The sequence below is a fragment of the Trichoderma reesei genome, assembly GCF_000167675.1.
Source record: "Trichoderma reesei QM6a unplaced genomic scaffold TRIREscaffold_2, whole genome shotgun sequence".
Taxonomy (NCBI): Eukaryota; Fungi; Ascomycota; class Sordariomycetes; order Hypocreales; family Hypocreaceae; genus Trichoderma; species Trichoderma reesei.
The window spans coordinates 43,762-66,470 of record NW_006711149.1 but is presented as its reverse complement, the minus strand read 5'-3'; the positions used below and the strand labels follow the sequence as shown (position 1 = coordinate 66,470).

At 53.7% G+C, this 22,709-nt stretch overlaps 7 protein-coding genes across 7 annotated transcripts; 3 read left to right on the top strand and 4 right to left on the bottom strand.

Moving 5' to 3' along the window:
- Window positions 1-1,935: 1,935 nt before the first annotated feature.
- TRIREDRAFT_119999 (uncharacterized protein) lies at window positions 1,936-4,701 on the top strand (the record flags this gene model as incomplete). The annotated part of the gene is made up of 1 exon (XM_006962205.1): window positions 1,936-4,701. Exon 1 carries the CDS (start codon window positions 2,692-2,694, stop codon window positions 4,699-4,701), a length of 2,010 nt encoding a protein of 669 aa, XP_006962267.1. The 5' UTR covers window positions 1,936-2,691.
- An 879-nt stretch (window positions 4,702-5,580) lies between these two features.
- On the top strand, window positions 5,581-7,184 carry TRIREDRAFT_74568 (uncharacterized protein). Its single transcript, XM_006962204.1, has 3 exons — window positions 5,581-5,642; window positions 5,890-6,312; window positions 6,588-7,184. The coding sequence occupies exons 1-3, from the start codon at window positions 5,629-5,631 to the stop codon at window positions 6,928-6,930; spliced, it is 780 nt and encodes a 259-aa protein (XP_006962266.1). The 5' UTR covers window positions 5,581-5,628; the 3' UTR covers window positions 6,931-7,184.
- Window positions 7,185-7,553: 369 nt separating this feature from the next.
- On the bottom strand, window positions 7,554-9,532 carry TRIREDRAFT_55566 (multicopper oxidase; the record flags this gene model as incomplete). Its single annotated transcript, XM_006961991.1, has 2 exons — window positions 7,554-9,122; window positions 9,230-9,532. 2 exons carry the CDS (start codon window positions 9,530-9,532, stop codon window positions 7,554-7,556), a joined length of 1,872 nt encoding a protein of 623 aa, XP_006962053.1.
- Window positions 9,533-15,462: 5,930 nt separating this feature from the next.
- On the top strand, window positions 15,463-17,059 carry TRIREDRAFT_55272 (uncharacterized protein; the record flags this gene model as incomplete). Its single annotated transcript, XM_006962203.1, has 2 exons — window positions 15,463-16,035; window positions 16,172-17,059. Coding segments are annotated over 2 exons (1,461 nt in total), but the record flags the coding sequence as incomplete, so codon positions are not given.
- Window positions 17,060-17,410: 351 nt separating this feature from the next.
- On the bottom strand, window positions 17,411-18,370 carry TRIREDRAFT_74563 (uncharacterized protein; the record flags this gene model as incomplete). Its single annotated transcript, XM_006961990.1, has 3 exons — window positions 18,110-18,370; window positions 17,794-18,020; window positions 17,411-17,725 (listed from the first exon to the last, which is right to left on the bottom strand). Exons 1-3 carry the CDS (start codon window positions 18,342-18,344, stop codon window positions 17,411-17,413), a joined length of 777 nt encoding a protein of 258 aa, XP_006962052.1. The 5' UTR covers window positions 18,345-18,370.
- A 671-nt stretch (window positions 18,371-19,041) lies between these two features.
- Window positions 19,042-19,579, bottom strand: TRIREDRAFT_103423 (uncharacterized protein; the record flags this gene model as incomplete). The annotated part of the gene is made up of 4 exons (XM_006961989.1): window positions 19,042-19,147; window positions 19,222-19,275; window positions 19,359-19,453; window positions 19,520-19,579. The coding sequence occupies 4 exons, from the start codon at window positions 19,577-19,579 to the stop codon at window positions 19,042-19,044; spliced, it is 315 nt and encodes a 104-aa protein (XP_006962051.1).
- Window positions 19,580-21,611: 2,032 nt separating this feature from the next.
- On the bottom strand, window positions 21,612-22,367 carry TRIREDRAFT_21412 (uncharacterized protein; the record flags this gene model as incomplete). The annotated part of the gene is made up of 1 exon (XM_006961902.1): window positions 21,612-22,367. The coding sequence occupies exon 1, from the start codon at window positions 22,257-22,259 to the stop codon at window positions 21,612-21,614; it is 648 nt and encodes a 215-aa protein (XP_006961964.1). The 5' UTR covers window positions 22,260-22,367.
- Window positions 22,368-22,709: the final 342 nt, after the last annotated feature.

Sequence of the window (22,709 nt, the reverse complement as noted above, 5' to 3'; positions counted from 1 at the left end):
TGCACGCCGGGAGGGACGGGAGAGGAGAAGAAGAAGAAGAAGAAGAAGAAGTAGAAGAAGCTGGAGGGTAGGAGAACAAAGGCGATAAGAGAGGGGGATGAGGAGAGGAAGCAGCGGCGAGTGGTGTGAGGGTGAAGTCGACGCGCTGGAAACGGCAACTGTTGATCGAGCCACTGACGAGCCTTTGGACCAGGTGACCTTTTTTTGGCGAAGATGTGGCCGGTGATGGCGCTGGACAAGACGGGAGAGAAGATAAGACAGTTAAGGTACCTGGTGACGAGCTCTTTGACTAGGTTCAGTCGTCTTGGGTGTATCTTCGCTGCCACTGGTGAGGCGAGAGAACGGCGAGATTTGACCTGATGCTTTTCTGGTTTCGTGGTTCGCGGCAGTTCGGAATAATGTGGAAGAAAGAGCCTGGAGGAGACGCAACCAATGCTATTATTGGTCGTATTACTGAGTACCTAGTAGGTACCTACTGTGCTGTATGTACATGTAGGATCCCTGCAGCTGGACATGACATGGTACCTCTCAGTACTCTCCGAACCTGGGAGACAATTACGACAATTACGACAATTACGACTCGGGAGAGGTACAGTAGTAGTAGGTAGGTTATACTGACATGATCAGCCAGCGTTGGGCACAGCATTCAGCTGACCAGCACAGATCAATTCCAGTCCAATCCAGCGGTTGTCCTGGCGCCCCAGGTTGCCGACTTTTGCCCCTGGCAACCCAAACAGCACTTCAGAAAGATAATAATACCAAGGCAATCAATCAACATGGAATCAATGGTTCAGCTCCAGTGGGAGTCGGCGCAATTCGGGGCCGTTTCGGGCGTCCAGTCCACTGTGGTTGACACCAAGGCGTCCACAACTTGATACTAACAGGCAGCCCGCATGCAAACGGTGGCAGTTTGGCTGTCGCTGCGTCGAAAGTCTGCGGTATTATCTGCCTCGCCGTTCGACCTTGATGATGATGCTCACTGCCATTGGAAGCAAGAGTGCCATGGGGAATTCAGAACAGACTTTCCACTCGCGTCGAGGCTTCAGCTGTGCATCATCTTGGGCGGTACGGAGTCGGCGTGAGGGGGGGAGCAAGAGCCAGGTCATCTTCACACTTCCACGGTTCCATGGCAGCGGTACTTGTAACTGAAGAGGGCACAAGTACTCGTACGCGATGCTCGCACGAAGTCGCACCTGGCGACGCCAATCACGCCGGTACCTGTACCAGGTTGCAGGCCCTACGCGAATAACGGGCTCTCCCCGCCATCGTCCAGCTTCTCCCTTTCGGGCTTCCCTCTTCTCTCCCTCTCTCTTCCATGTTCCCTTTGCAGGGCTGCCTCTACTACTACCCCGAATCACCCCGACTCAACCACCAGCCTGTGTGTATCTACCTGATTATCTCGCAATGCACATACCTACCTACCTAGGTACCTCTGTGCTTTTGAATAGTAGGTACCTTGCCTACAACCCTAGATCGCAGCAATAAGGCGCCCAACTGCTACGAAATAATCCCTTTACAAGAACACGAGGCAGCAGCAAAAGTCACTCGACGTTGCTTTTTCCACGAGCTGTCATCTTCCCTCTTTTCCCTTCCTCTTTTCCCTTTCTTTTTCAACTTCCCCGTCTCTTTGCTTTCCTTCTTCTCCTCCGTCATCCTCCCTTGTCTGCTTGTACCCGTAGCGCTGTCTCGGCTTCGTTCCCCCGTGCCCACTAATTAAGCCGCGTCTTGCCAACTTCCCATGCCTCGTTTATCCTCATACAACTGCGGCTGCCAGAGAGACGTGAGGTCACATATCTGCTGGAGCACCGGTTCACGTGGCTGATACCATCAACTGAGGTCCCTCTCGGCGCTCTGCTGATTCGCACATACCTCCTAGTACCTTGGGTACTCTCGACTGCACCGCTTCTCAGCCAGCTCTCGCCATTTCCGTCCCTCCCTTCTGCCTGTGGCCTGCCTGACCTACTACTACTACTACCTTTATCGGTGTAAACTCAAATTCTAGAATCCCCTCCTCCTCCTCAACCTCTCCTCCTGCTCCTCCTCCCTCCCCCCCTCCAGTCAATCCCCTCTTCTCTCCTCCGAAAAAAAGGGGGGGCTTTCAGCCGCTGCAGCCTGCAGCAAGCACACACACACAAACAGAGAGAGCCAGAGTCAAAAAAAGAGGCACGAAAGAGGCTGGTGGGACGGCAGCCGGGATTCATGCGCCTCGCTCCCTCTCGCTTCACACCAAGCAGGACCAAACAGGACCAAACAGGACCGAGCAGGACGACCTAGCAAATAAGACACGGCCGAGGTCTGGCTGGAAATGTCGACGCCTCACGCTGCGGAAGTGCGGCAGAGCAGCATATCATAGGCCTGTTCCCTCTCTCCCTCGACCTCACCTTCACTCTCTCTTTCTCTTTTTTCTTTTTTTGGAAAAATAATTTTGGCATCAACTTGGCATCTCTTTCGTTTCTGAACCCATCGCTTCCTTCTTTTCCTGCTTCTTATTCTTCTTGTGCTTCCCCATCCTCCCATTTCTCCATCCGCCTTGTCACTCATTATTCCAACCTGGAATACCATCGCTCACGTGCGCTTGTGCGCCTCTTTGCCTGTTCCTGATCCTGCCTCTTCTGGCCATGGACGTGTTGCTGCCGCTGCGCCAATGCTGAGAACAGACTCGCTGCCACCGCTAATGATTCTCGAGTCATCATGGCCACCATCGAGCCGCGTCTAATCCATCTCTTGAATGAGCCGACAACTCCGGAGACCCCCAATACGGAAGTCGTCAATACGGAGGGCCTCAATACAGAGAGCATTACTACGGAGGGCCTTCATACAGAGGGCATCACCTCGGAGGGCATCAACCCGGAGGTCCTCCACACGGAAGCCCCCAACGCGGAAGTGCCGTTGCAGCCCTCACTGCCTTCACTACCTACGCTACAGTTGCTGCCCTTGTCGGGGAACCGAGACGGGCCTCTACCGCCGCTGCATCTCGAAGGCCTCCGAGCCGACAGGTTCTTTGGCAGTGCTGGCCGGAATGCCGCTCTGCCCGGCCCCAGCGGCGGAGCATCCGGAGCTCCGCCGGCGTCCCCCTTCATCGGTGACCAGACGACGTCCTTTGGCGACTTCAGGAGAGAGACCGACTACTCCAGAGAAGGCAAATATGCCGGGAGCGCGGCACTGTACCCGCTCAAGCTCCTGCTGAGTGAGGTCACCATGCCGCCGATGCCCACGCCGCCCGCCCCGTCCTTTACCAGCATTCTGAACGAGGGGCCGGATTTTCAAGACGACGCTCCTTCATCTTCCTTTTCGTCTTTATCAGCATCCACATCCATATCCGCAGCTATACCCGCATCTGCACCAACTGCTTCGTCGTCCGCGCCCTCGTCCTTCACCACGGCCGCGTCATCTTCCTCGGCACTGTCCTTCCCCTCCTCGTCTACAACCGCAGTTGCAGCTGCATCCAACGTTGCCTCCGGCTCCGGCGCTACTCCCAGCAACAAACGACCAGCCATCCATATAAAGGATGACTTTATGCAGCTACCGCAACCCAGCAAGAAGCCGAAGGCGCACCAGGCCCCCTTGATGCCACCAATCATCAACGGACTGCTGGAGCCACCGCCCAACGTCGCCCTCTTCCCTCCCATCGAATCTAGTGCCTTTGACGACACCGATGCTGGCCAGAGCAAGCTCCTTCACGAACTCAGCTACAGCCCGCCGGGGCCTCGTCTATCCCCGGAGCCTGGGCAGCCCGTGGCCAAGCCGCGGGCCACGAGGAAACGCTCGAGCAAGCCCAGGCGAAAGTGGACGGAAGAGGAAACAAATCACCTGCTCAGGGGTGTCGATCGCCACGGCGTGGGCAAATGGACTAGTATCCTAGATGATCCCGATTTTCACTTCAACTCGCGCTCGGCCGGTGATCTCAAGGACCGCTTCCGCACCTGCTGCCCCGAGGAGATGCGTGTGACCGATGCTGATCAACATCAGTCTCTTGCCCGACGCCGCCAGCTCCAGAACCAGTTCAGGCAGCTGACGTCGCCGCAGAAGACGCCGGAGACGGCCACCACAACAGAAGGCGGGATCTTGTCGGACAAGGATTCTGCCGCCTGCACTCCGTGTGGGACGGACGAGCCTCCCGCCAAGAAGAGCCGTGCCCATCGGATGAAGGTGTCGGACCTCGCAGGGCTCGGCATCAAGGGCCCGTTCAAAAGGGCCCGCAGGAGGGAGCGGACGGCCTTCTCCTCCCGGGACGACCAGGAGATCCTGCAAGGCCTCGAGGCATACGGCCCGTCGTGGTCCAAGATTCAGCGCGACAAGCGCTTTCATCTTGGGAACCGGCAGCCCACGGACCTGCGGGACCGGGTGCGCAACAAGTATCCCTACATCTACCAGCGCATCGAGAAGGGTGTCTTCCAGCCCAAAGACGTCAGCACCACGAACATTCTCGAGCCAACGGTCAACACCAACATTGGCCACTCGTTCAAAATCCGAACCGCTGCCGCAGCGCCACCACTTACACTGACGGCCAACAGCTCTACGAACCGAGCCGCGACGCAGGAAGAACTGCCCAAGTGGCTGTTTCAGTCATCTGGCCCGGCAGAGCAGCCGCAGCAAGCGCTCCGGGAGCCTGACGAGCCTACACCATCAGCTTCTGGCGGAGAGATGGACATTGCCAGGCTCCTGCTGGACGATGGTCAAGCCACGCCTTCTATTACTTGATCAACATTACGGCAACCCATCACCAAGATGATGTGAAGAGAAGCAACAAGAACAACACAAAACAGAAAACATAACAAAACAAAAGCGCACATAATTGGAGAATGAATAATGGCATGACACATCACCAGACCAGAGCGTCACTGCTCAGGTTTCTATTAGATCGAACCAGGATTAGGCACATACTACAGGTAGTATAGGTAGTTTAGAAGGGTCGCGATACGTTCATTGGATTGCTATTTGCTGCATCTTCGAGTCCTTTTAACTTTCCTTGTCTTTTTCTTCCCATCATCCCCGTGCTTAATGCGTGCCTCTGTGTGTGTATATATCTCACTTGAGGCACCGCCACTTGAGCTTGCGCATGAGGGATAACGTACCTACGTCTCAGTCAAGAGTACTTTATATAAGTAGGTATGGCCATGTACCTGCTCAGGTTGATACCGCACATAACAGGACAGAGTAGCTTATCAATAATATTAATGAAGTGAGCAATTCAAGAAGAGAAATCGCTATGACTCTAGCATCAAGCTTGACAGGTACAGGTACCTTATTGAAAGAGAGATTGCACACTGAAAGGCACATACATGCAGCTTGCTCACAACCGTCCACTTCCACTTGCCTTGGCTTGCTTGGGCGTGTTCCGTGGGGTCGGTCGAATTGAGTTAGTTCGTTTGAGAGGCGGAACCGGAAGAACCACGGCATTGGCTGGTCAATACATCAAGTTCGTTCCTTTCACGTGACTTCTCCAGCACTTCTCGCGGGTCTTGCCAAGCGGTAAGCCTTAGGGCAAGAAAGCCCCCACAATTGGCGCGATCGAAGCGAGGAGGGAAAAAAAAAAGGTGTGCCATCAATTTAACATTTCTGTGCCTTATTCCACGCTCAACCTCTTCGTCGTTTCCATCACCGTCGAGAAAACAGCCAGTCGTCACCATGGCCCGAGGAATGTGAGTAACATACGAACGCAACGCCCGTTGAGCAGTGCTATTCTCTACCGTCTGGCGAGGGAGGAAGAATGAGAGGGATCTTGATGATGTTGGCGTCGGCGAAGCGCTCTGCATCTCCAACCCGTCGTCTCTCTTCTTCCTCTTCTTCCCACCGAGACATGGTCGAGGATAGCCTCTCAATTGCACAACAACAAACTCATGACACTCCATGGGGAAAACCAGGCTGACCTTTGTCTCCCTCTCACAGCAAGAAGCACCAGAAGCGCCTTAGCGCCCCCTCCCACTGGCTGTTGGACAAGCTGTCCGGCCTCTACGCCCCCAAGCCTTCTCCCGGTCCTCACAAGCTCCGCGACTGCATGCCCCTGATCGTCTTCATCCGAAACCGCCTCAAGTATGCTCTCAACTACCGCGAGACCAAGGCCATCATGATGCAGCGCCTGGTCAAGGTCGACGCCAAGGTCCGCACCGACATCACCTACCCCGCCGGCTTCATGGACGTCATCACCATCGAGAAGACTGGCGAGAACTTCCGCCTCATCTACGACACCAAGGGCCGCTTCACCGTCCACCGAATCCAGGCCGAGGAGGCCGAGTACAAGCTGGGCAAGGTCAAGCGCGTTCAGCTCGGCCGTGGTGGAATCCCATTCTTGGTCACGCACGATGCGAGAACGTGAGTTCTGTCAGACATCATTCAGCCGTTGGATCAAGCTTTGGTCGATTCGGGGACAAAGGGAAAAGAGGGACAAAGAATTTCCATAATTCGCCTCCTCTCTTTTCCTGCTCTTCTTCTTTATCCATTGCTCTCTTTTCCTACCTTCTTGTGTGGGTGGGAAGGAGAGCAGATAAAAAAAGAGCAAGAGACGACGATGGAAGCTTCATTTGACGGCTGTATGTACCCCCTTCTCCCTGCTCGATTGCTGACGTTTTCTTCTTTTTCCTCGACAGCATCCGCTACCCTGACCCCCTGATCAAGGTCAACGACACCGTCAAGATTGACCTCGCCACCGGCAAGATCACCGACTTCATCAAGTTCGACACTGGCAACGTCGCCATGGTCACTGGTGGTCGTAACATGGGCCGTGTTGGTGTCATCACCCACCGTGAGCGTCACGACGGTGGCTTCAACATTGTCCACATCAAGGACGCCATTGACAACACCTTTGCCACCCGTGAGAGCAACGTCTTCGTCATTGGCCAGGAGAAGCCCTGGATCTCCCTGCCCAAGGGCAAGGGTGTCAAGCTCACCATCGCTGAGGAGCGTGACCGCCGCCGTGCTCTGGCTCACTAAACGGAGAAGAAGGAAAATGATCTAGTAGTACCCCCCCAATTTCCTCCTTTCTCTTTTTTTAGTGGACGATATCAATCAATGGTTAAAAGAAACAAAAATGGCATATATGTGGACTGGAGTCTCGGATTTGATGTTTGCTTTACTAGGGGGGAGCGGTTCTCCTTACGCGACCCTCCCCTTTTCCCTCTCCTCGCCTGGAGATGGCTGGCCCTGAGGCTAACGACGGAAAAAGACTTTTAAAACATATTGAGCCCAAGCTTGTCTCTGTCCACGGTGCTGCGTGTGCAATCATTTCTTTGGATGCTGGTGAAGTGTGACTGTTTCGAGATTCTATTGCACCTTGTGAGTTTGGGTCCTCAATTTCTTTTCTTCTCATTATCAAGCACGCAGGTGCAACTCGTCCATTTTATACACGCCATTTGACTACATAGATTCTCTCACTTCCATCTCAAGTCTTTGACCTTGGGTATATGACAGTCCTCGCCTCCCCCCCTTCCCCCCACCTTCCCCCCTTTATCGTCATCTTCATCCATCTCCCATTTGACCCCCCGTCAATCTCATTCTTCCTCTACTGCGAAAGTTCACATCTTCAACCGTACTCCTCGCTGCCTAGGTATTTCAAATCAGTCACCCGGCTCGAAATAATGCACCGCCTCGACATAGTGCGATGAGTTCCCATTCACGTTCCCGCCATACTCGAGATACCCCGTCACGTCCGGGTACTTGACGTCGAGAATGTCCTCGGCGTCGCCAAACACCCAGACGGTCTGCATGCCCATGACCATGTGCTGCAGCGTGTGGCAATGGATCATCCAGACGCCCGGAGTCCGCACCCGTAGCCGCCACGCCCGCCATCCCCACGGCTGGTCCGGCTGGACGTGGGCCGTGTACCGGAACAGCATCGTCGTGTCTCGGAGCACCGGCTGGGTGCCGCGGCGCAGCTGCCGGGCGACCTTTTCGCTGTACACGCCCGGCCCGCCACCAATGTCATAAAAGTGCTCGCCGTGGGCATGCCAAGGGTGCGTCTCGAGGCCTCCGTCCGGCGAGCCGTCGTACGAATGAGCGCCGACCTGCTGGAAGATGATGTCGATGACCTCGCCCAGTCTGGCAGGGTACGTCTTGGTGGCTGGGTCAAGCCCGTAGTTGGACACGGACGCCTGGAAGTCCGGCAAGAACTTGCTGGCGTTCTTGTACAGGGACACCAGGTAGGGCTCGTCCGGGCTGATGAAGGGTGACCTCTGGAAGTGGTCGTCGGTCCAGGAGACGCTGTTGTCCGTCCACAGAAAGTATCCGTCAATCCGCTGCTGGGAATTCACAAAGATGCGGCGGCTGACCTCGGAATCGGCCGGGAAGTCGTTGGGGTACAGCGGCTTCAGCTGGTAGTCGAGGAAGCCCTCGATGGTGGGCGGCAAGTCCAGGGGCCTGATCCTGGGCAGCGCCGTCGTCGACACCCGCAGGTCGTGGAGGTGGCGATGCTTCAAGTTGGCACATGTGTTGCGGTATCGCAGCACGGCGTAGCTGATGACGCTCGTGGGCCGGTCACGCGTCTCCAGCTGCAGGTAAAAGTCGAGCTTGCGGAGCGCCTCGAGCTCTGCGCACGACTTTGCGCGGAACAGCACGCTGAAGCGCTGGCCGGAGCCGACCTGCATCAACGTCGTCTCGTACGGCTTGGTGTAGTGGCCGTCGGCTTCGATGATGGACATGTCCGTGTGGTTTTGAAAGGCAAAGGCAGCGTACGAGAGTGCCGTGGCGCCAATGATACGGAACCGGTACAGCTTGCCAGGGTCGACCTCGATGACAGACAGCTTGGAGGAGGCGCGGTCGACGATGGGGTAGTCCGATATCGTGTTGCCGTTGACGAGGAACCCTCCCGTCTCGCCGGACCACACAAAGGGCGTCGCCCGCAGACCCTCGGCGATTGTATGGTCCGTCTGGTTAAACAGCTCGTGGATGTGGATGATGCGGTCTCCATCGACGGGATACGGCTCCGGCCCCGAGTCGTCGACAATCAGCGGCCCGTTTGCCGTGCCCGTTGCGAAGCCGACGTGCGAGTGGTAGAAGTAGGTCCCGGCCGTTCCCCGAGGCGTCTTGAGCTCGTAATCGAAGTAGTGCTGCGGCGGGATCGGCCACTGGCTGGCCATGGGGGAGCCATCAGAAAAGGGGGCTGCTGCTTGGGCAAGGCCATGCCAGTGCTTTGAACCTCGAAGAAGAAGGAATCGTCGTCAGCCAGTCTCGTTCTCACTTAAAGGGGGCGCTGCGCAAAGATTGGGCCTGGTATGTGGCATGCAATCATTCTCACCATGGTTAAGTTACCATCCTCCATGTCATTGTACACTCTGATCCACACTACCTTGTCCTCTGGGATGTGAATCTCAGGACCCGGCAGAGTTCCGTTGATGAGCGTCGAATACCTCCTGATGCCCCCAATGCCAATCTCTTCCGAGGTGACTCGAAGCACATGGTCGGGGACGAAGGTGTCATCGTGGACTTGAGGGCTGGTTGTCGCTACCGCACGGCCAACTATTTGTGAGAGAAGGACAAGGAGGAAGCCAGCAGATATCAATCGCCATGTGTTGGCTCGAGGGACAATTGCAGCGCGCATTTCGCGGAGCCAACGCGCTTTCCTGCCTTTTCCATCATCTTTCAGCTAGGGCTGCCAGGAGAAGATGTCGAGAGGAATGGCCCCTTTTTTGTGTTTCTACGGGATTCACGGCATCGATACACAAGGTCGTCACATTCTGCATTGTCACCATCATGCTTGAGTAACACATGCATCACATCTATACACCAGCACTACTAGATCTCACGGCATGCTGCCTGTGAAACGCGCTCATATTGGAGAAGAATTTACATTTGCTCGCTTATATTATAGTCTAGATTCCTGAGTTTACGACGAGAGCTGACGAGGACGATGAACTATCACCGGAGGTCCGGCTACGGAATCCGAAAACGGATGTCCAAAGAGGGGGAATTCATTGTTGACGCCATGGCTTCGACGTGGCCCGAGTCGACATAGATACAGACAGCGTTCTAGGTACTGACGGCGAAAAGCATAAAAAGAAGCTTGGTCAGATCTAGGAACGAGCGGCGAGAGAAGTAGAAAGGCGTCGCAGAAGGGCCGAAATCAGACAAGTCAAAACGAGAGAATCCGATAATTATCCAACTATTCAATCTATCGCCGGGAAAGTCGGAGAATGGTAATAGAGATAGAGTGAGAAAAGGTGAGAGGAAAGGTTTGAGAGATAGAGTAAGAAAGGGGGAGAGGAAAGGTGAGAGAGATAGAGGACGAATCTTTCAGAACAAGGCGTCAAAGGATAGGGGAATGCTTCTACACACATGGACGGCTCATAGCTGAGGAAAGGCATTGACGCCCCGCCTTCCCATGGTTAGAGAGAGCTCACTTGTCTCTCGCAACGATAGTCAAGACTAATCCGCCTCCCAGGTTTCCTCCTATACTTTTGAGAACAGCTTGACACCTATGTGCCACTCACGCAATGAACCAGCGGGTGCTCAGCCGCCCCTCAGACACATACACGTCGGGACCTAGAGGTCTTGGTGCCCTGTCTTCAAACTTTCCAGACACTGCCGGGACCCTCTCCGTTGACAGCCATTGGAGGGATGCCGATGATCGGAGTGTTGATGTCACTTGTTGAGCGTCTTGTCTCAACCTTGTCCTTTCCATGCTGCTCATTAGACACGCAAGGGAGGCATACGTGTATGATGATGCCTCCCGAATCACTTTGGTGGCGTTCTTGTGGCTGGCCCTTGTCTATCACATGCGATGGGGGCTGTCTATAGGACACGTAATGTATGTAGGGATGCTGCTATATGACCGAGACCTTTTTCCTCTGGGGGCCGTGCTACCCGCCGGGGAAGCAGACATATCGTTCCCGGGTGGGTGAACGTGTGTCAAAAGCATAGTGAGTCTTTCGGCGAATACAGCTTGTGAATGGAGGAAGACACGGGAGGTTGGTGTGTAGTAAGTGGAAAGGGGTGAGTCGGGATGACCTGCGGCTCTGCAAGGTCTCAGGTAAGGGAGACACACGGAGTATACTCGTATTACTAGGATGCTTGCATGAGAAGAAGAGGTCCATACGAGTACTACCTCATGTAGAGATGGGATAATGCAAGAGGAGAGAGACATTCACGAGACAGACGTTTAGGCAGCTGGACACGTAGATGTCTCGGTCGAGACGTGTCATGATAAGTACCTAAGTGTAAAGCATCATCCGCCAGGTACCGGGTAGAAAGCACACCAAGACAGTTGTCTTGCTCATCGTTCGGTCTGAGGTTATTGAGAGGGCTGATGTCTGTGCCGGGGGGCTGGAGTTTGTTTCTGAAGATTTGAATCCTGGCTACGTACCTAGGAAGTCTGTGTGTATGCACGGAAAGCTCATCCACCACTGATACAGATGACCTAATATAATGGCGGCACATTGGGCTTCCGGACTACTCTGGGCTGCTTTGTATCTGCATTGCTTGCTGGAGTGATTATTGCTCTTCTTTTGCTGCACTCGAAAGCAGGGGGTCATGACAGCTGAGTCAAGAAGCATCTCGGCCTTCAAGCCACCGCATCATGTCAGTCAGTTGTAGATACAAATCCGTGGTCAGAGATGCACGGCAAGGCAGGTTATCTGACGGAAAGGGCAGGATCGCTTGGCTCAAAGCACTCTACGCCTGTGGTCGAGTCCAGTATTGCCCCTGCAACATGCGTGATACGAAGCAGAGGATTGCAGTCGTAATACATGCAGCAATATAACAGCGCCATTGCTCACCCCCTTACAGTACCAAGCAGACTAGACTCCCTCTTCCTGGTCTCTGCTGCATTAGGTCGAAAGCCTAGAACCTTGGCCCACGGGGCTGAGCATCGTGAGCCGGAGAGATCTCTGGAGGTGTTCGAACTGGTTGGTGACTAGACTTTGGCGGCAACTCAGCCTGTTTGTTACCTTACATGAGACAAGTGATGGACAAGTACAAGTACGCATATATCTCAGGTAAGGTACTAGGTAGTATTTACCATATGCTCCTAGAAGATTAATGTGAGTTAGGTATGATGAAGTCTATGATCGGCGATTAAGCTGCGAACCTGATTGCAACACGGCACAGATGGTGTGTGAAGCCTGGGCTAATAAGACACGAGACGCAGCCTGCAGTGTCCTGGAAGGAAGATGCCCCGATGCAGGACGGGGAACAGGAGAGACACGACAAAACAAGGAACAGAAGCAAACATTGCAACATGATGAGCGAATTAAACAAGGAAGTAGAAAAAAAAAGAAGAGGCGTTGACGCCATGTCGCAGGTCGGACATTGGCAAGACTGGCTTGCTCGCGGAGACGCAAAGTCGACTCAAGGCAAGGGGTCAGGATTGTGGGCTGAGGATCGACGACGCCCGATGATTTTCGGTGCCGATATCTTTCGGGGTTTATTTTTGGTTTTTTTTTCATAGGTAGGTAGGTAGGTGCAGGTAAAGATTTGAGATGTCTTTCAGCTTGGATGACGAGGAGCCAAGAGATGGACATGTCTCGGATGAGCTTGGATCCGGGCTGATTGAGCAGCAAGCAACAAGCTGGAACATTGGATCCAGGTTTCGATCGGAACCCGGGTTGATTTGATGTCTTGATGTCTGATGTCTGATGTCTGGTGTCTGGGTGAGTGAGTGAGTGAGTGAGTGAGTGACTTGAGTAAATGAGCCGTATTACATGCAGTAACAATACTGATTATGATGACCTACTGTATCTGGTGACAAGATCCATGAATGGCCAGCCGGAGGCGGCTCGTCATTGCCGGCTGTAATGGGCAAACCGCGACACGGCCAATCGCTGTGATTTCTGCAATCTCCAGGCCTCGTCTGCCATCAATCAATCGCCAACAGCCCCCAGCGTGTCTGCTTGCACTGTACAGCGCATCCTGCATCCTGCATTGCATGGCCTCACGTCAATGACACCTGCAACCAGTCAAGTCCAGAGGAGGTATGCAAGGCAAGGCATGTCAAGGCATGTAGTGCCTGTAATGCTGAGACCATCTCCGAGGGCTGTCCTGTGAATGCCTTCAACAGTGCTCGTCAAGGCCTGCACTGTGCCCAATTGGTCACAATCGAGCGTCCAAAGATGCAGGCGCGCTCGTCCAATCATGGATCTCTTATCAGGAGCCCCACTTGTGCGATCACACGCCCCCCAATCGCTGCGCTGCGCTGCGCTGGACCAAGCCAACGAGGAAACAACACCTGGGCAAATGGCAGTCACAGGAAGGAGCGCGTTGCAGAGCGAAGGCCGAGCAACACACACCGCTTTTCCGCTGCCTCGCTCGTAATCAGACCATTTCGCTCCAAGCAACTCTGCCTAACATCACAAGCCAGATGCATCGAACAAGCTGAGCGAAGCAGCTCGAGCCGAAATCGACGACGACGACGACGACGACGACGATGACAACGACGAGGGTTCAGGCTGGACTTGAGAGTACTACCTAGCAGCATGCACACTCCCCTACCACTTACAGTATAGAGACAAGTACTAGTACCTATCTACTCAATGTAGTAGAGATACATACTGATAGCGCAAAACCCACCACGCAGCCAACCGGATCGACGAACCCGAGACTAAATTATGGAGATTCATATCAGAGACATACACACACATACACACACACACACACACACACACACACACACACACACGGCAGGGCACCAGGATGACGATGGAGCGAGCGAGTGCATCGAGCATCGGCATTGGCGAGAGTGACAAATGAGCTGCCACTCATCTCTGGCGACAGTACGCGTACGGTACTGCACATTGCTCGCCATGAGGCCGTACGAGGTATGTGCCTTATGACTCTTGTGCCAACTTGGGTATGTATGTACTGCACCATGGCCTGCACGAGCTGAAGCCGGGGTCGGGCACAAGGCCATTGATTGTATCTCACCGAGACCTCTGAGCAGCACCATCCACCATTACCTACCTATGCACCTAACTATAGGTACTTGCACACCAAGGGACCAAGCACCTGTCAGTCCTCACTGCATCAGACTCCCAAACCAGCCCAAAAGCGCTTGCCAGCAAGAGTCAGCAATCCTTCGCCTCCATGCTCCCCATGACTCCGCCAACTTGCACGATTGACGAACAAAGGGCTGGATCGTCGAATCCACGGACCGGGTTTTCCCCCCTCTCCGTGATGCCGTCAATCCGGGGGCGGCAAGGGAACGACAAGGGCCGCCCGCGGCGTGGACGAGTGTGGCAGAGACATCAGGTCATTTGCAACACATGATCCTTGCTAGCATGTCTTGGACCGCTGAAAAAAAGAAAGGATAGAGGAAGAGGAAGAAGCAAAAGAATAGATGATCCAGATGCAAGGGGACGGCGAGGGTGGCTATCTTTGCAGCTGGCCCCCCCTCCCAAGACTGCCATTAGCCAGCCGTCCTGCGTGGGCCGCTTGCATGCATGGGTGCTCTGCCGTCCGTCCAGAGCTTGAGACCATCAATTTCTGGAACGAAGCACCCGAGTCGCCGGTCCTCATGGGCCGTCATGCTCATCACCAACCAAGTGTGTACTTGCTTCAGACTTCCTCTGAGCAAGCATTATCGCCTCTCGCCAGCATATTCCTCTTCGTGCGGCGGATGCAGACATACATACCTTATGCAACTCCAATGGCGACGGCTAACGTACTATAAAGACGTGGCCATCGCTCCAGAAGCTCCGGCTCCAGTCTCAACCTCCCCCCATCATCCCTGTTCACGTCCTTCACTTACGATTGAATCGTCATCATTGCAACGCATCTCGGCAACAAACCCTTTTATCGACTCGCTGCCATGTCAGCAGCAGTAAGTGATGCCTCCTGACAGCCTCGTGTTACGCCCCTCAAGCTGACCTCCTACCTACCCAACAGGGGGAGCCCCTACGGCCTCGTGGGCTTCTCATCCCACGCCTCATTAGGGACCCAGATTCCTGCATTACTTGTCGCCGCCTGGGAAGGAGATGCAAGCTGGGCAAGCCCACTTGTGTTACCTGCCAGAAGTTCAACCTTGAGTGCATCCAACCAGTCAATAATCTCTTCGACGAAAACGGCGCCGAGTTCGCCTTGGACTCGGGCGATGGTAGGAAGAGGCAAAGGACGGGCTCCATCTCTCAGGAGGGGGTTGAGAGTGATGCCGTGCCTGCCAGCAAGCCTGAGCCTGAGGAGTCTGAGCCTGAACCTGAGTCTGAGTCTGAGTCTGAGTCCGAGCTGGAGCCGGACTCGGAGTTGGAGTTGGAGTCTGATGCGGAGTCTGACGCGGAGCCTGACATTGGCTCGCAGTTTAACATTGCGATACAGATGGAGCTTTGCAATATGACCAGTCACCTCGAGCGCCAGAATCAAGAAGACGATGATGATTCAGTTGACCTTGACCCCAACGAGGCTGCCATTCTCGAGAATCTGACACGACAGCTCAATCGGGCCCAGCAGACTCGTCTCCGACAGATCCCCGGCTACGTTCAGGGCCCTCTCGGCGACGTGCCTGGTCCTGACGGCGACCAAGATCACGACTATGCTTGCTATTATGACTACCGCTACGACATCGACTCTGACGATGCCAGCAGCACAGGCCGTGACAGAAAGCGAAGCCACACCCCTTATACCTTGGACGCGACTTCTCGCACCTCCACCGTGTACCAGGTCAAGTGCACTTGGGACGGGCAGGGCCCTCCCCCTCTGTCCTCTCGTCTCAACGATTTCATTGCGTACATGAAGGAATGTCACTTGACGCATGCGCCATCCGCCGCTCTACCTTTGTCTCTGCTGCCGCAAGACGATTACACTGCGGCCGAGATGCTCCAGTACTACTCGAAGCGCCCAGAGGACCGCCAGACGAAGCCTGTCCCTGATGTGAACCCCGTCAACCCCAAGCTCATTGACCTGGCGTATTCCAACTCCCTCGTCCTGCAGCTCATCATTGCCCAAAGGGTCAATCACCGCCAGGTGTCATCCGCCATGTTGCCGACCGGCGAAAGGGCTGAAGGCTTCTACGCTGCTGCCATTGCCGAGTTCGGGCCAATGATTGACAGCTACCTGGCGGGGAACGAGCAGGATATGCTTCCGCTCACTCTGGCAAGCCTGGTCATTTCTCTCACCGAGGTCAGTGTGTCTCCCAACATCCTAGCGTGCCCATGGTCTTAGCCCCCCACCCCCTCCCCCTCCCCCTTTCTTTTTCCCTCATACGCTCTTCTTGCAGGAACCAAGGACTGATCGGTTTATACGTATCTTCTCACAGAGGGCGCGGCTTGACAAACGTGGTCAAGCTCACAACCATCCCACCGCAGCCATGGGTATCTTGAAGACACTCTTGACCCTTCCCCACAAGCAGATGTGTAAACAGGTCCCGCCTATCTTGCTGGAGTATTACATGCATGCTGCTTGCTTTGCATGTGTTGCAGCCGATGTCACCAAGGCGGAGTCAATTCCATTTATGAGCGAGGCACTCCGAGACGCCGTCGACGACCTAGTCCAGGCGAAATATATAGGCAAGCTCTGCGGGAACTGGCTGTCGATCATGGTTGTCGTACAGAGCATCTTTGAGCTGGGCATGAAGATGCGGCCGTTTGCCGATGACGCATCGAACGCCCCGGCGGGCGGTCCATCCACCGGCTACTTACCCAACCACTTTGTTACCTTTGGGCAGATTCAAGAGCGGCTCACGCGCTTCGTACCTGACAAGGACCCCGACTGCGAAAGCCCTGAGGCGGCCATTCTCTTCAAGAACGCCGCCATACTATATCTCTGGAGTCTCTTGGAATGGCCAAACGTCTCGAAGCCCCCCGGATCGTATACCAACTTTATGAAGATCGCTTACAAGATCGCGCTCCTGCAACTGAGCCGCATCTCGGAATTCTCCAGCATCAACAAGGTCCTGTGCTGGCCATTGCTCATCGTTGGGTGCTTTGCCAAATCGGCAAAGGTCAAGGGCATCATCACGTCGCGGCTCCTCAGCATCGCGGGCCGCTTCAAGGTCGGCAACGCGCTCGAGACCCTTTTCCTGCTGCAGCACGTCTGGGGCCTGCCTTTTGAGAGGCGCAACCCCTGGATGGTCCACAAGTCTATCCGCGCGACGAGGTGCTGCGGATGCGTCTGTACCGACTGCATGAGTCGATTGTTTATCTGATTTCTGCGCGCTTAGCTTTTGTTGTTTTGTCTGTCATGGTTGACTATTGGCTCTCTTGTACTTGGCTCTTTTACTTGGCTCTTTTACTTGGCTCTTTGACTTGGCTGTCCTACTTGGCTGTCATACTCGGCTATTGTAGCTGTTTCATTTCGACTCTTTTCCTATAGTCTTGATTGCTCGATATTTCATTAGAACCATGAGCTGGAAATGCTTGGAGGACTTAACAACTAGAATGTCAAGAAATCACCTTGGAGTCCATAATGGTTTGATTGGGCAGTCGTGCTAATCCGGAAAGTTCAGAACCCCTGAACGCAGGGATTCACCGTAGCTTATTTGGAACCATTGACATTATCATACCACGTCCTTCCACTTCCCGCTACCAAGAAAGAATTCCATGACGCGACTCGCCATGAGGGGCCCGTCATGGGGACGGCTAACACGCTCGAGAGCGTCCCGAAACGTTTCGTCGTCAAATGCGTGCCCGTTCTCGTTGTCCGCCCGGATAATCTCCTCGTTGATGAGCTCGTCGAATTCCGGATGCCCCTGAAATGAGAGCAGCCGGCCCGGCTGGTAGAGGATCTGTACGGAACATTTTATGCTGGAGCCGAGGTTGGTGATGCCGGGAGGCACGCCCAGTACGGCATCGCGATGCATCTGATGCAAGTTCTAATGACATGGTCATGAACATGTCGTTGCTATGACATTGAGAATATGAGTGCTAATCGGGAGCTTACCAGTGATGGAACACCGAGTAACTCCTGGCCCTGCTCGTTCAGAACAAGATTCTCGACGGAGATTTCCCAGCCGTGCGGGTTGCGGTTGACGTCGGCTCCGAGGGCGCGGCCAATGACTTGGTGGCCGAAGCAGATGCCGAATACTTTCGTGTCTGTCGATTCGAGAGTGTGCTTGACGAAGTCGACTAGGGTCACGATCCATGGGTCGTTGTAGAAGGCTGTGCCGTCTGAGGATTGTTTTATCAACATGGGGAATTAAGTGGGTTGAGTTACGTGCCTCAAAGAAGAGTCAATGGCAACGGAAAAGGAGACGTACAGCTTCCCGTGAGAGCAAACACGTCGACATCCTCTATCTGAGGGTAATCGCCTGCCATGGTGTCCCACTTGCTCACGTCAAGGCGCACATCTGCCGCCGCCGCTTCGGGTCCGAGGCCCTGGAGGCCCTGGGCGAAGAAGTTGTGGAAGATGTCGCCGAATGAGCCGCGGGCGGCTTGGGCTTTGGGGAGGGGCTTTTCGCATTCTAGGATGGCTATGCGTAGGACTCGGGACATTTCTGGTGGTTTTCGATTCCTTTCTACTGAATGGTAGGTAGGTATTGGGCAATTGTCTAAGGGCGGGCATCGGAGGGGTGACCTTGTATAAATACCTACTTACTTAAAGCAAACGATATGTATGCCTCTTAAATACAATACCGACTGATAAGCCCTTAGCATCGAGACAAAATAAGTGGACTGACCCGATGAAAGCTTCGTTCATGTCGTCTTTCGTCTACCTACATGTGTGATGATACTACTACTGTCCAACGGTCATGTGCCGCCGTAGATCGTGGGTCGCTTTTAGCATCTCCAGCAGGAAGCCTAAACGTGCTGGAATTGGCACAGGCGGGATCCGCTGCTAAATCTCAACTTAATCTCAAAGCAGAAGTTTAAGTGTAAGCGCCGCATATTCGACATCGCAAAGGGCGTGTTGGTTGGCATCTTGGCTGATAAGACATATATAGGCATTGATTCGATTGAAAATAACGTCGATGTTTGTATGTCGCTTCTACCACTATATGTCTTGAGGCAGTACTTGTTCGAGGACACAATGGAGAGGACGATGAAAGGCAGCAACTTGATGTGCACAGCTCGATGGACTTGTTGAGCGCATGTCTCGTTCTATTTACAGTCAAGTGTTTCCCACACATTGAACATGAGCTCCTATTTACAAGACATATAAAGTGCACTCAGCTCAACGCCGACACATGGATTAGTTGATGGCGACAGCGCACTCGAAAGCGGCAAAGGCGCCGTTGACAATGGTGGCAGCGGTGTCGCGGTTGTAGGCGGCGTAGGGAACAGCGCAGTCAGGGGTGCTGAAAGGAGACCAGTGTCAGCAGTTGTAATGGATTCTTATCAAGACTACCATCACCTAAATTGATGAGCTTACTTGTAAAGAACACAGGCGTGGCCGGGAGCCACCTTGATGGATTGCACAACAGGGCTAGACGGCAGTGACTCTCGTTAGTAGCAACATCGTAAGAAGAGTCGGGAGAGAAGGGCAGGCTATCATAGCAAAGGCCTTACAAGTCGGCAACGGGTGTGCATCTGCCGATGACATCGTCAGGGCCGCTGATGGTGTAGGAGGCGCCCTCGAAGTTGGTGCCCGAGAAGAGAGTGGCCTTAGATGTGGTGATTGTGTGTCAAACACATGAACTTGGTCTGTTGAGCATAGGAAAGACACTCACGACATCCTGGGAGGCGACCATGGTGGCAACCGCCAGGGCGAGGACGCTGGAGAAATGCATGATTGCGGTAAAGGGGGGCTGTGAAGAGGCTTGTAAGGTGTTGATGGAGAAGTTTGCTTCTTGACACGTGGTTCTGGTGGTTATCTCACGATCTTTATATACTTGCAGTTCTCTCAAGGCCATTGACCGAGATGCCTACTCTTACACTGCAATTGATAAGATTAGTCGGCTTCGGCCCATCGCCTGATGCCCGTTACATTGACCTCGTATGGAAATAGCTTCTCGCCAGGCCGTGCTTGAACAACCACGACCACCTCCTTATTTCAACTTAGATCAAGAAGACATGCATGTCGGATATTCGAGAAGTCGAGTCGAAAAAGGAAGGCTAGAAGCATGTAAGAAATGCATAAGATGCGGTGTACATGAACCGCAGCCCGCCGGCCTATAGCAGACACCAGTGCAGTTACCGACCGACGCATTTGTCTGCATCCCTGAGATACATACATACATACATACATACGGCCGTCCGGTTACTCTATCCGAGACTCGAGATGTTGCCGCAAAGGGCATTCGGAGGCGGAGTGGGGATGGCAACTTGCTGACCTACCGGAATAAGCTTGATCTTGCCACGCCCAAAGGGTTGGTTGGATTAGATCATGCTTTAGTTTTGATCTTTATTTTTATTTCTGGTTCTATTCTTTGCGTTATGTTGTGAGCTTTCGGCAACAGCAATTCAGCAATTTCCTGTTCATTGACTGCAGGTATGGTCGGTTTATAGGACAATCTCGCAGCGCTGTGACGGCCTTTGGCACCAGCGGCTGGTGGTGAAGACTTCCAAATGAAAAGACCACTTTTGACAGTTGCGGTGCGGGGGTAACTTGAAGAAGAAAAGAAAAAGACGAAATTGAACGCATGTAGAGGATGAAGGAAGGTCTTCCACTCCGTCAATGAGCTTCAACAGGTCTTCCACGTCAATTTGTATGAAGCCTGCGCTTCTTCAGTCACAGCTTGTACGGCGCTCTAGTTGCCATTCCGCTGGCAGAGACGTGATAATACAGCATCCAATTCGCCACAACCATTAGAAGAGGGCAGCACATCCAGCCTCCAAGAGTCGGCCTGAATCCACAGAACAGTGAATTTCTCAATTATTACATGAAAGGTTCGAAATAACTGACTGATCTGCCGCCCCGCTGCCAGACCAAAGACTCGCAAGGATTTTCATCACATTTTTCGACATGCCGTCTTGCTGGGTGGGGACCACTCTATTTTTTTCTTTTCTGCCGCTCAAAAAGTAGGCGGTCAACAAAAGTTTTGGCTCACCGCCCACGCAGCTCTGCAGACCTGCTATAAATTTCCGTCCAGCTCGCCGTTCCTTTTTGGCTTTTTTTTCTTCTTTTCTTCTTCACGTCGACAATACTTCAGTATGTGCACCCCTAAGCTTGGCCTTTCTGGCTTCTCAGCAGCTGCTAACCATCTTGTTTCTACAGGAGAATCATTTCTATAGTATTCGTCTCTCGCTTTGGTTCCCAAAAGAGCCATCGAATCCACCCTGGTTGATGATTGCATATCCTCAGCACCCAAGAGTGAATACTTCCTGGTCCTCTCGCTCTGTCCGCAAGGATGGCGGCGGTTGCCTTGCGCAGCTGCTGTATAGAGAGTTGTCTCTTGATGATCTCGACCCTGTCTGTTGTTTGCCTTCGTAGCACGCGGGCAGGGTGGGTGTTGATGGACGTCTGACAGGCGTGTCCTTTTCCCTCTTTTTTTCATTGCAGACTGGGGCTTGCCCTGGTTGTGAAGAAGAAATACCCAGTACTAAAAGCTGTTGATCTTGATGTCGAAAATTCTCTTGTAGATGTTCAATCTCTGCTGGTTATAGCAGATTTTTCCCATCCCTTAGCCCAACATGACTTCTCATCCTGCTTGATACTTGCATAGGTACTGTCGCTGCTTCAGTAGTACGTTATTGTTCCTCGCCTCTGCGTGAGCAAACTTTCATCATCACACGAATACGAGAAGCACATGCTCAACAGAATTTGATTGCCTTCTGCGTTACGACAGCTATGACCTCTCTACAGCCCAAACCCCCTTGCCTCTACAGCAGAGCAAAAGCTCCAAGGGCAACTCCAGCCACGGCCAACAATGAGCCACCCACCGCATTTCCAGCGTTCGTAGTCGACGTCGTTGAAGCACTGCCGCTCGTTGTGTTTGAAGCTGCGTGGGTAGCTTGGCTCTTAGTGGAGAGAGTTGCCGGGCTCGTAATGGGAGTCTTGGTCGAAGCGGAAGCAGGCGAAGAGGCAGCAGTCGTGATCAAGGTCGACGGCTTACCGGAAGCGACAGACGAATCGACAGTGCTGGTCTCGCTCGCCGGCTCCTGGGTCGTTCTTCCAGCGTCAGAGGTCGAGATGGCGCTTGTGATTACAACATCGGCAGTTGTTCCAGCACTGCCAGCAGGAGTCGAAGTCGTCACTGGCACGGCATTCGACGGAGTGAAGCACGAGAGGTACGAGATCGGCTCGCTGAGGATCGTGCCCGAATACAGGGGGCAGCCCGGCACGTCGGTTCTGGGAGGAGCCCGGCCGCCTCCGCAGTCCTTGGGGTCGCAGATCTGGCCGTCCTTCAGATCGTACCAGTGGACAATGCCATCATCGCATGTCGTGAAGCTGTAGTTCTCGCACGCGGCAAGGACGAGGTTTGCTCCCCCGATGAGGTAAAGCAGCGAAGTACCGATGGACTGGCGCATCTTGGTCTTGACGGCGAGTGTGTCTTTTTATTTAATTATTTTTTTTTTCTTTATTTCGTGATAAACTTGGGGACAGAATATGAACGAATGGCTTGGCTGGAGCAAAAAGCTCTGAAGGAATGACTTGGTCGGAAACAAGGCAGCGAGCGGATGGGATGAAAGCAAAGACAAATGGCCAGCTTTGGCCGGCAACATCGACGCCTATATACATACTCACAGCAACATCCTTCCGCAGCCGAGGGTCCTTTGCTAGCCTCGTGTGGCGATGGAGTCACGTTCTCATTTCCGATCCCCCGTATCGTCCCATCCGGGTCTTAGGTGCAGCTCTATATCCTGCCGCTAGTCCTCTGAAGGGACTGGAGGATGCAGAACCTGGTCGTTGACGATGCGGCGCATTACCAACCAACATCTAGCGGCGCACGAACTCGAAAGAACCAATCGTGAGGATTC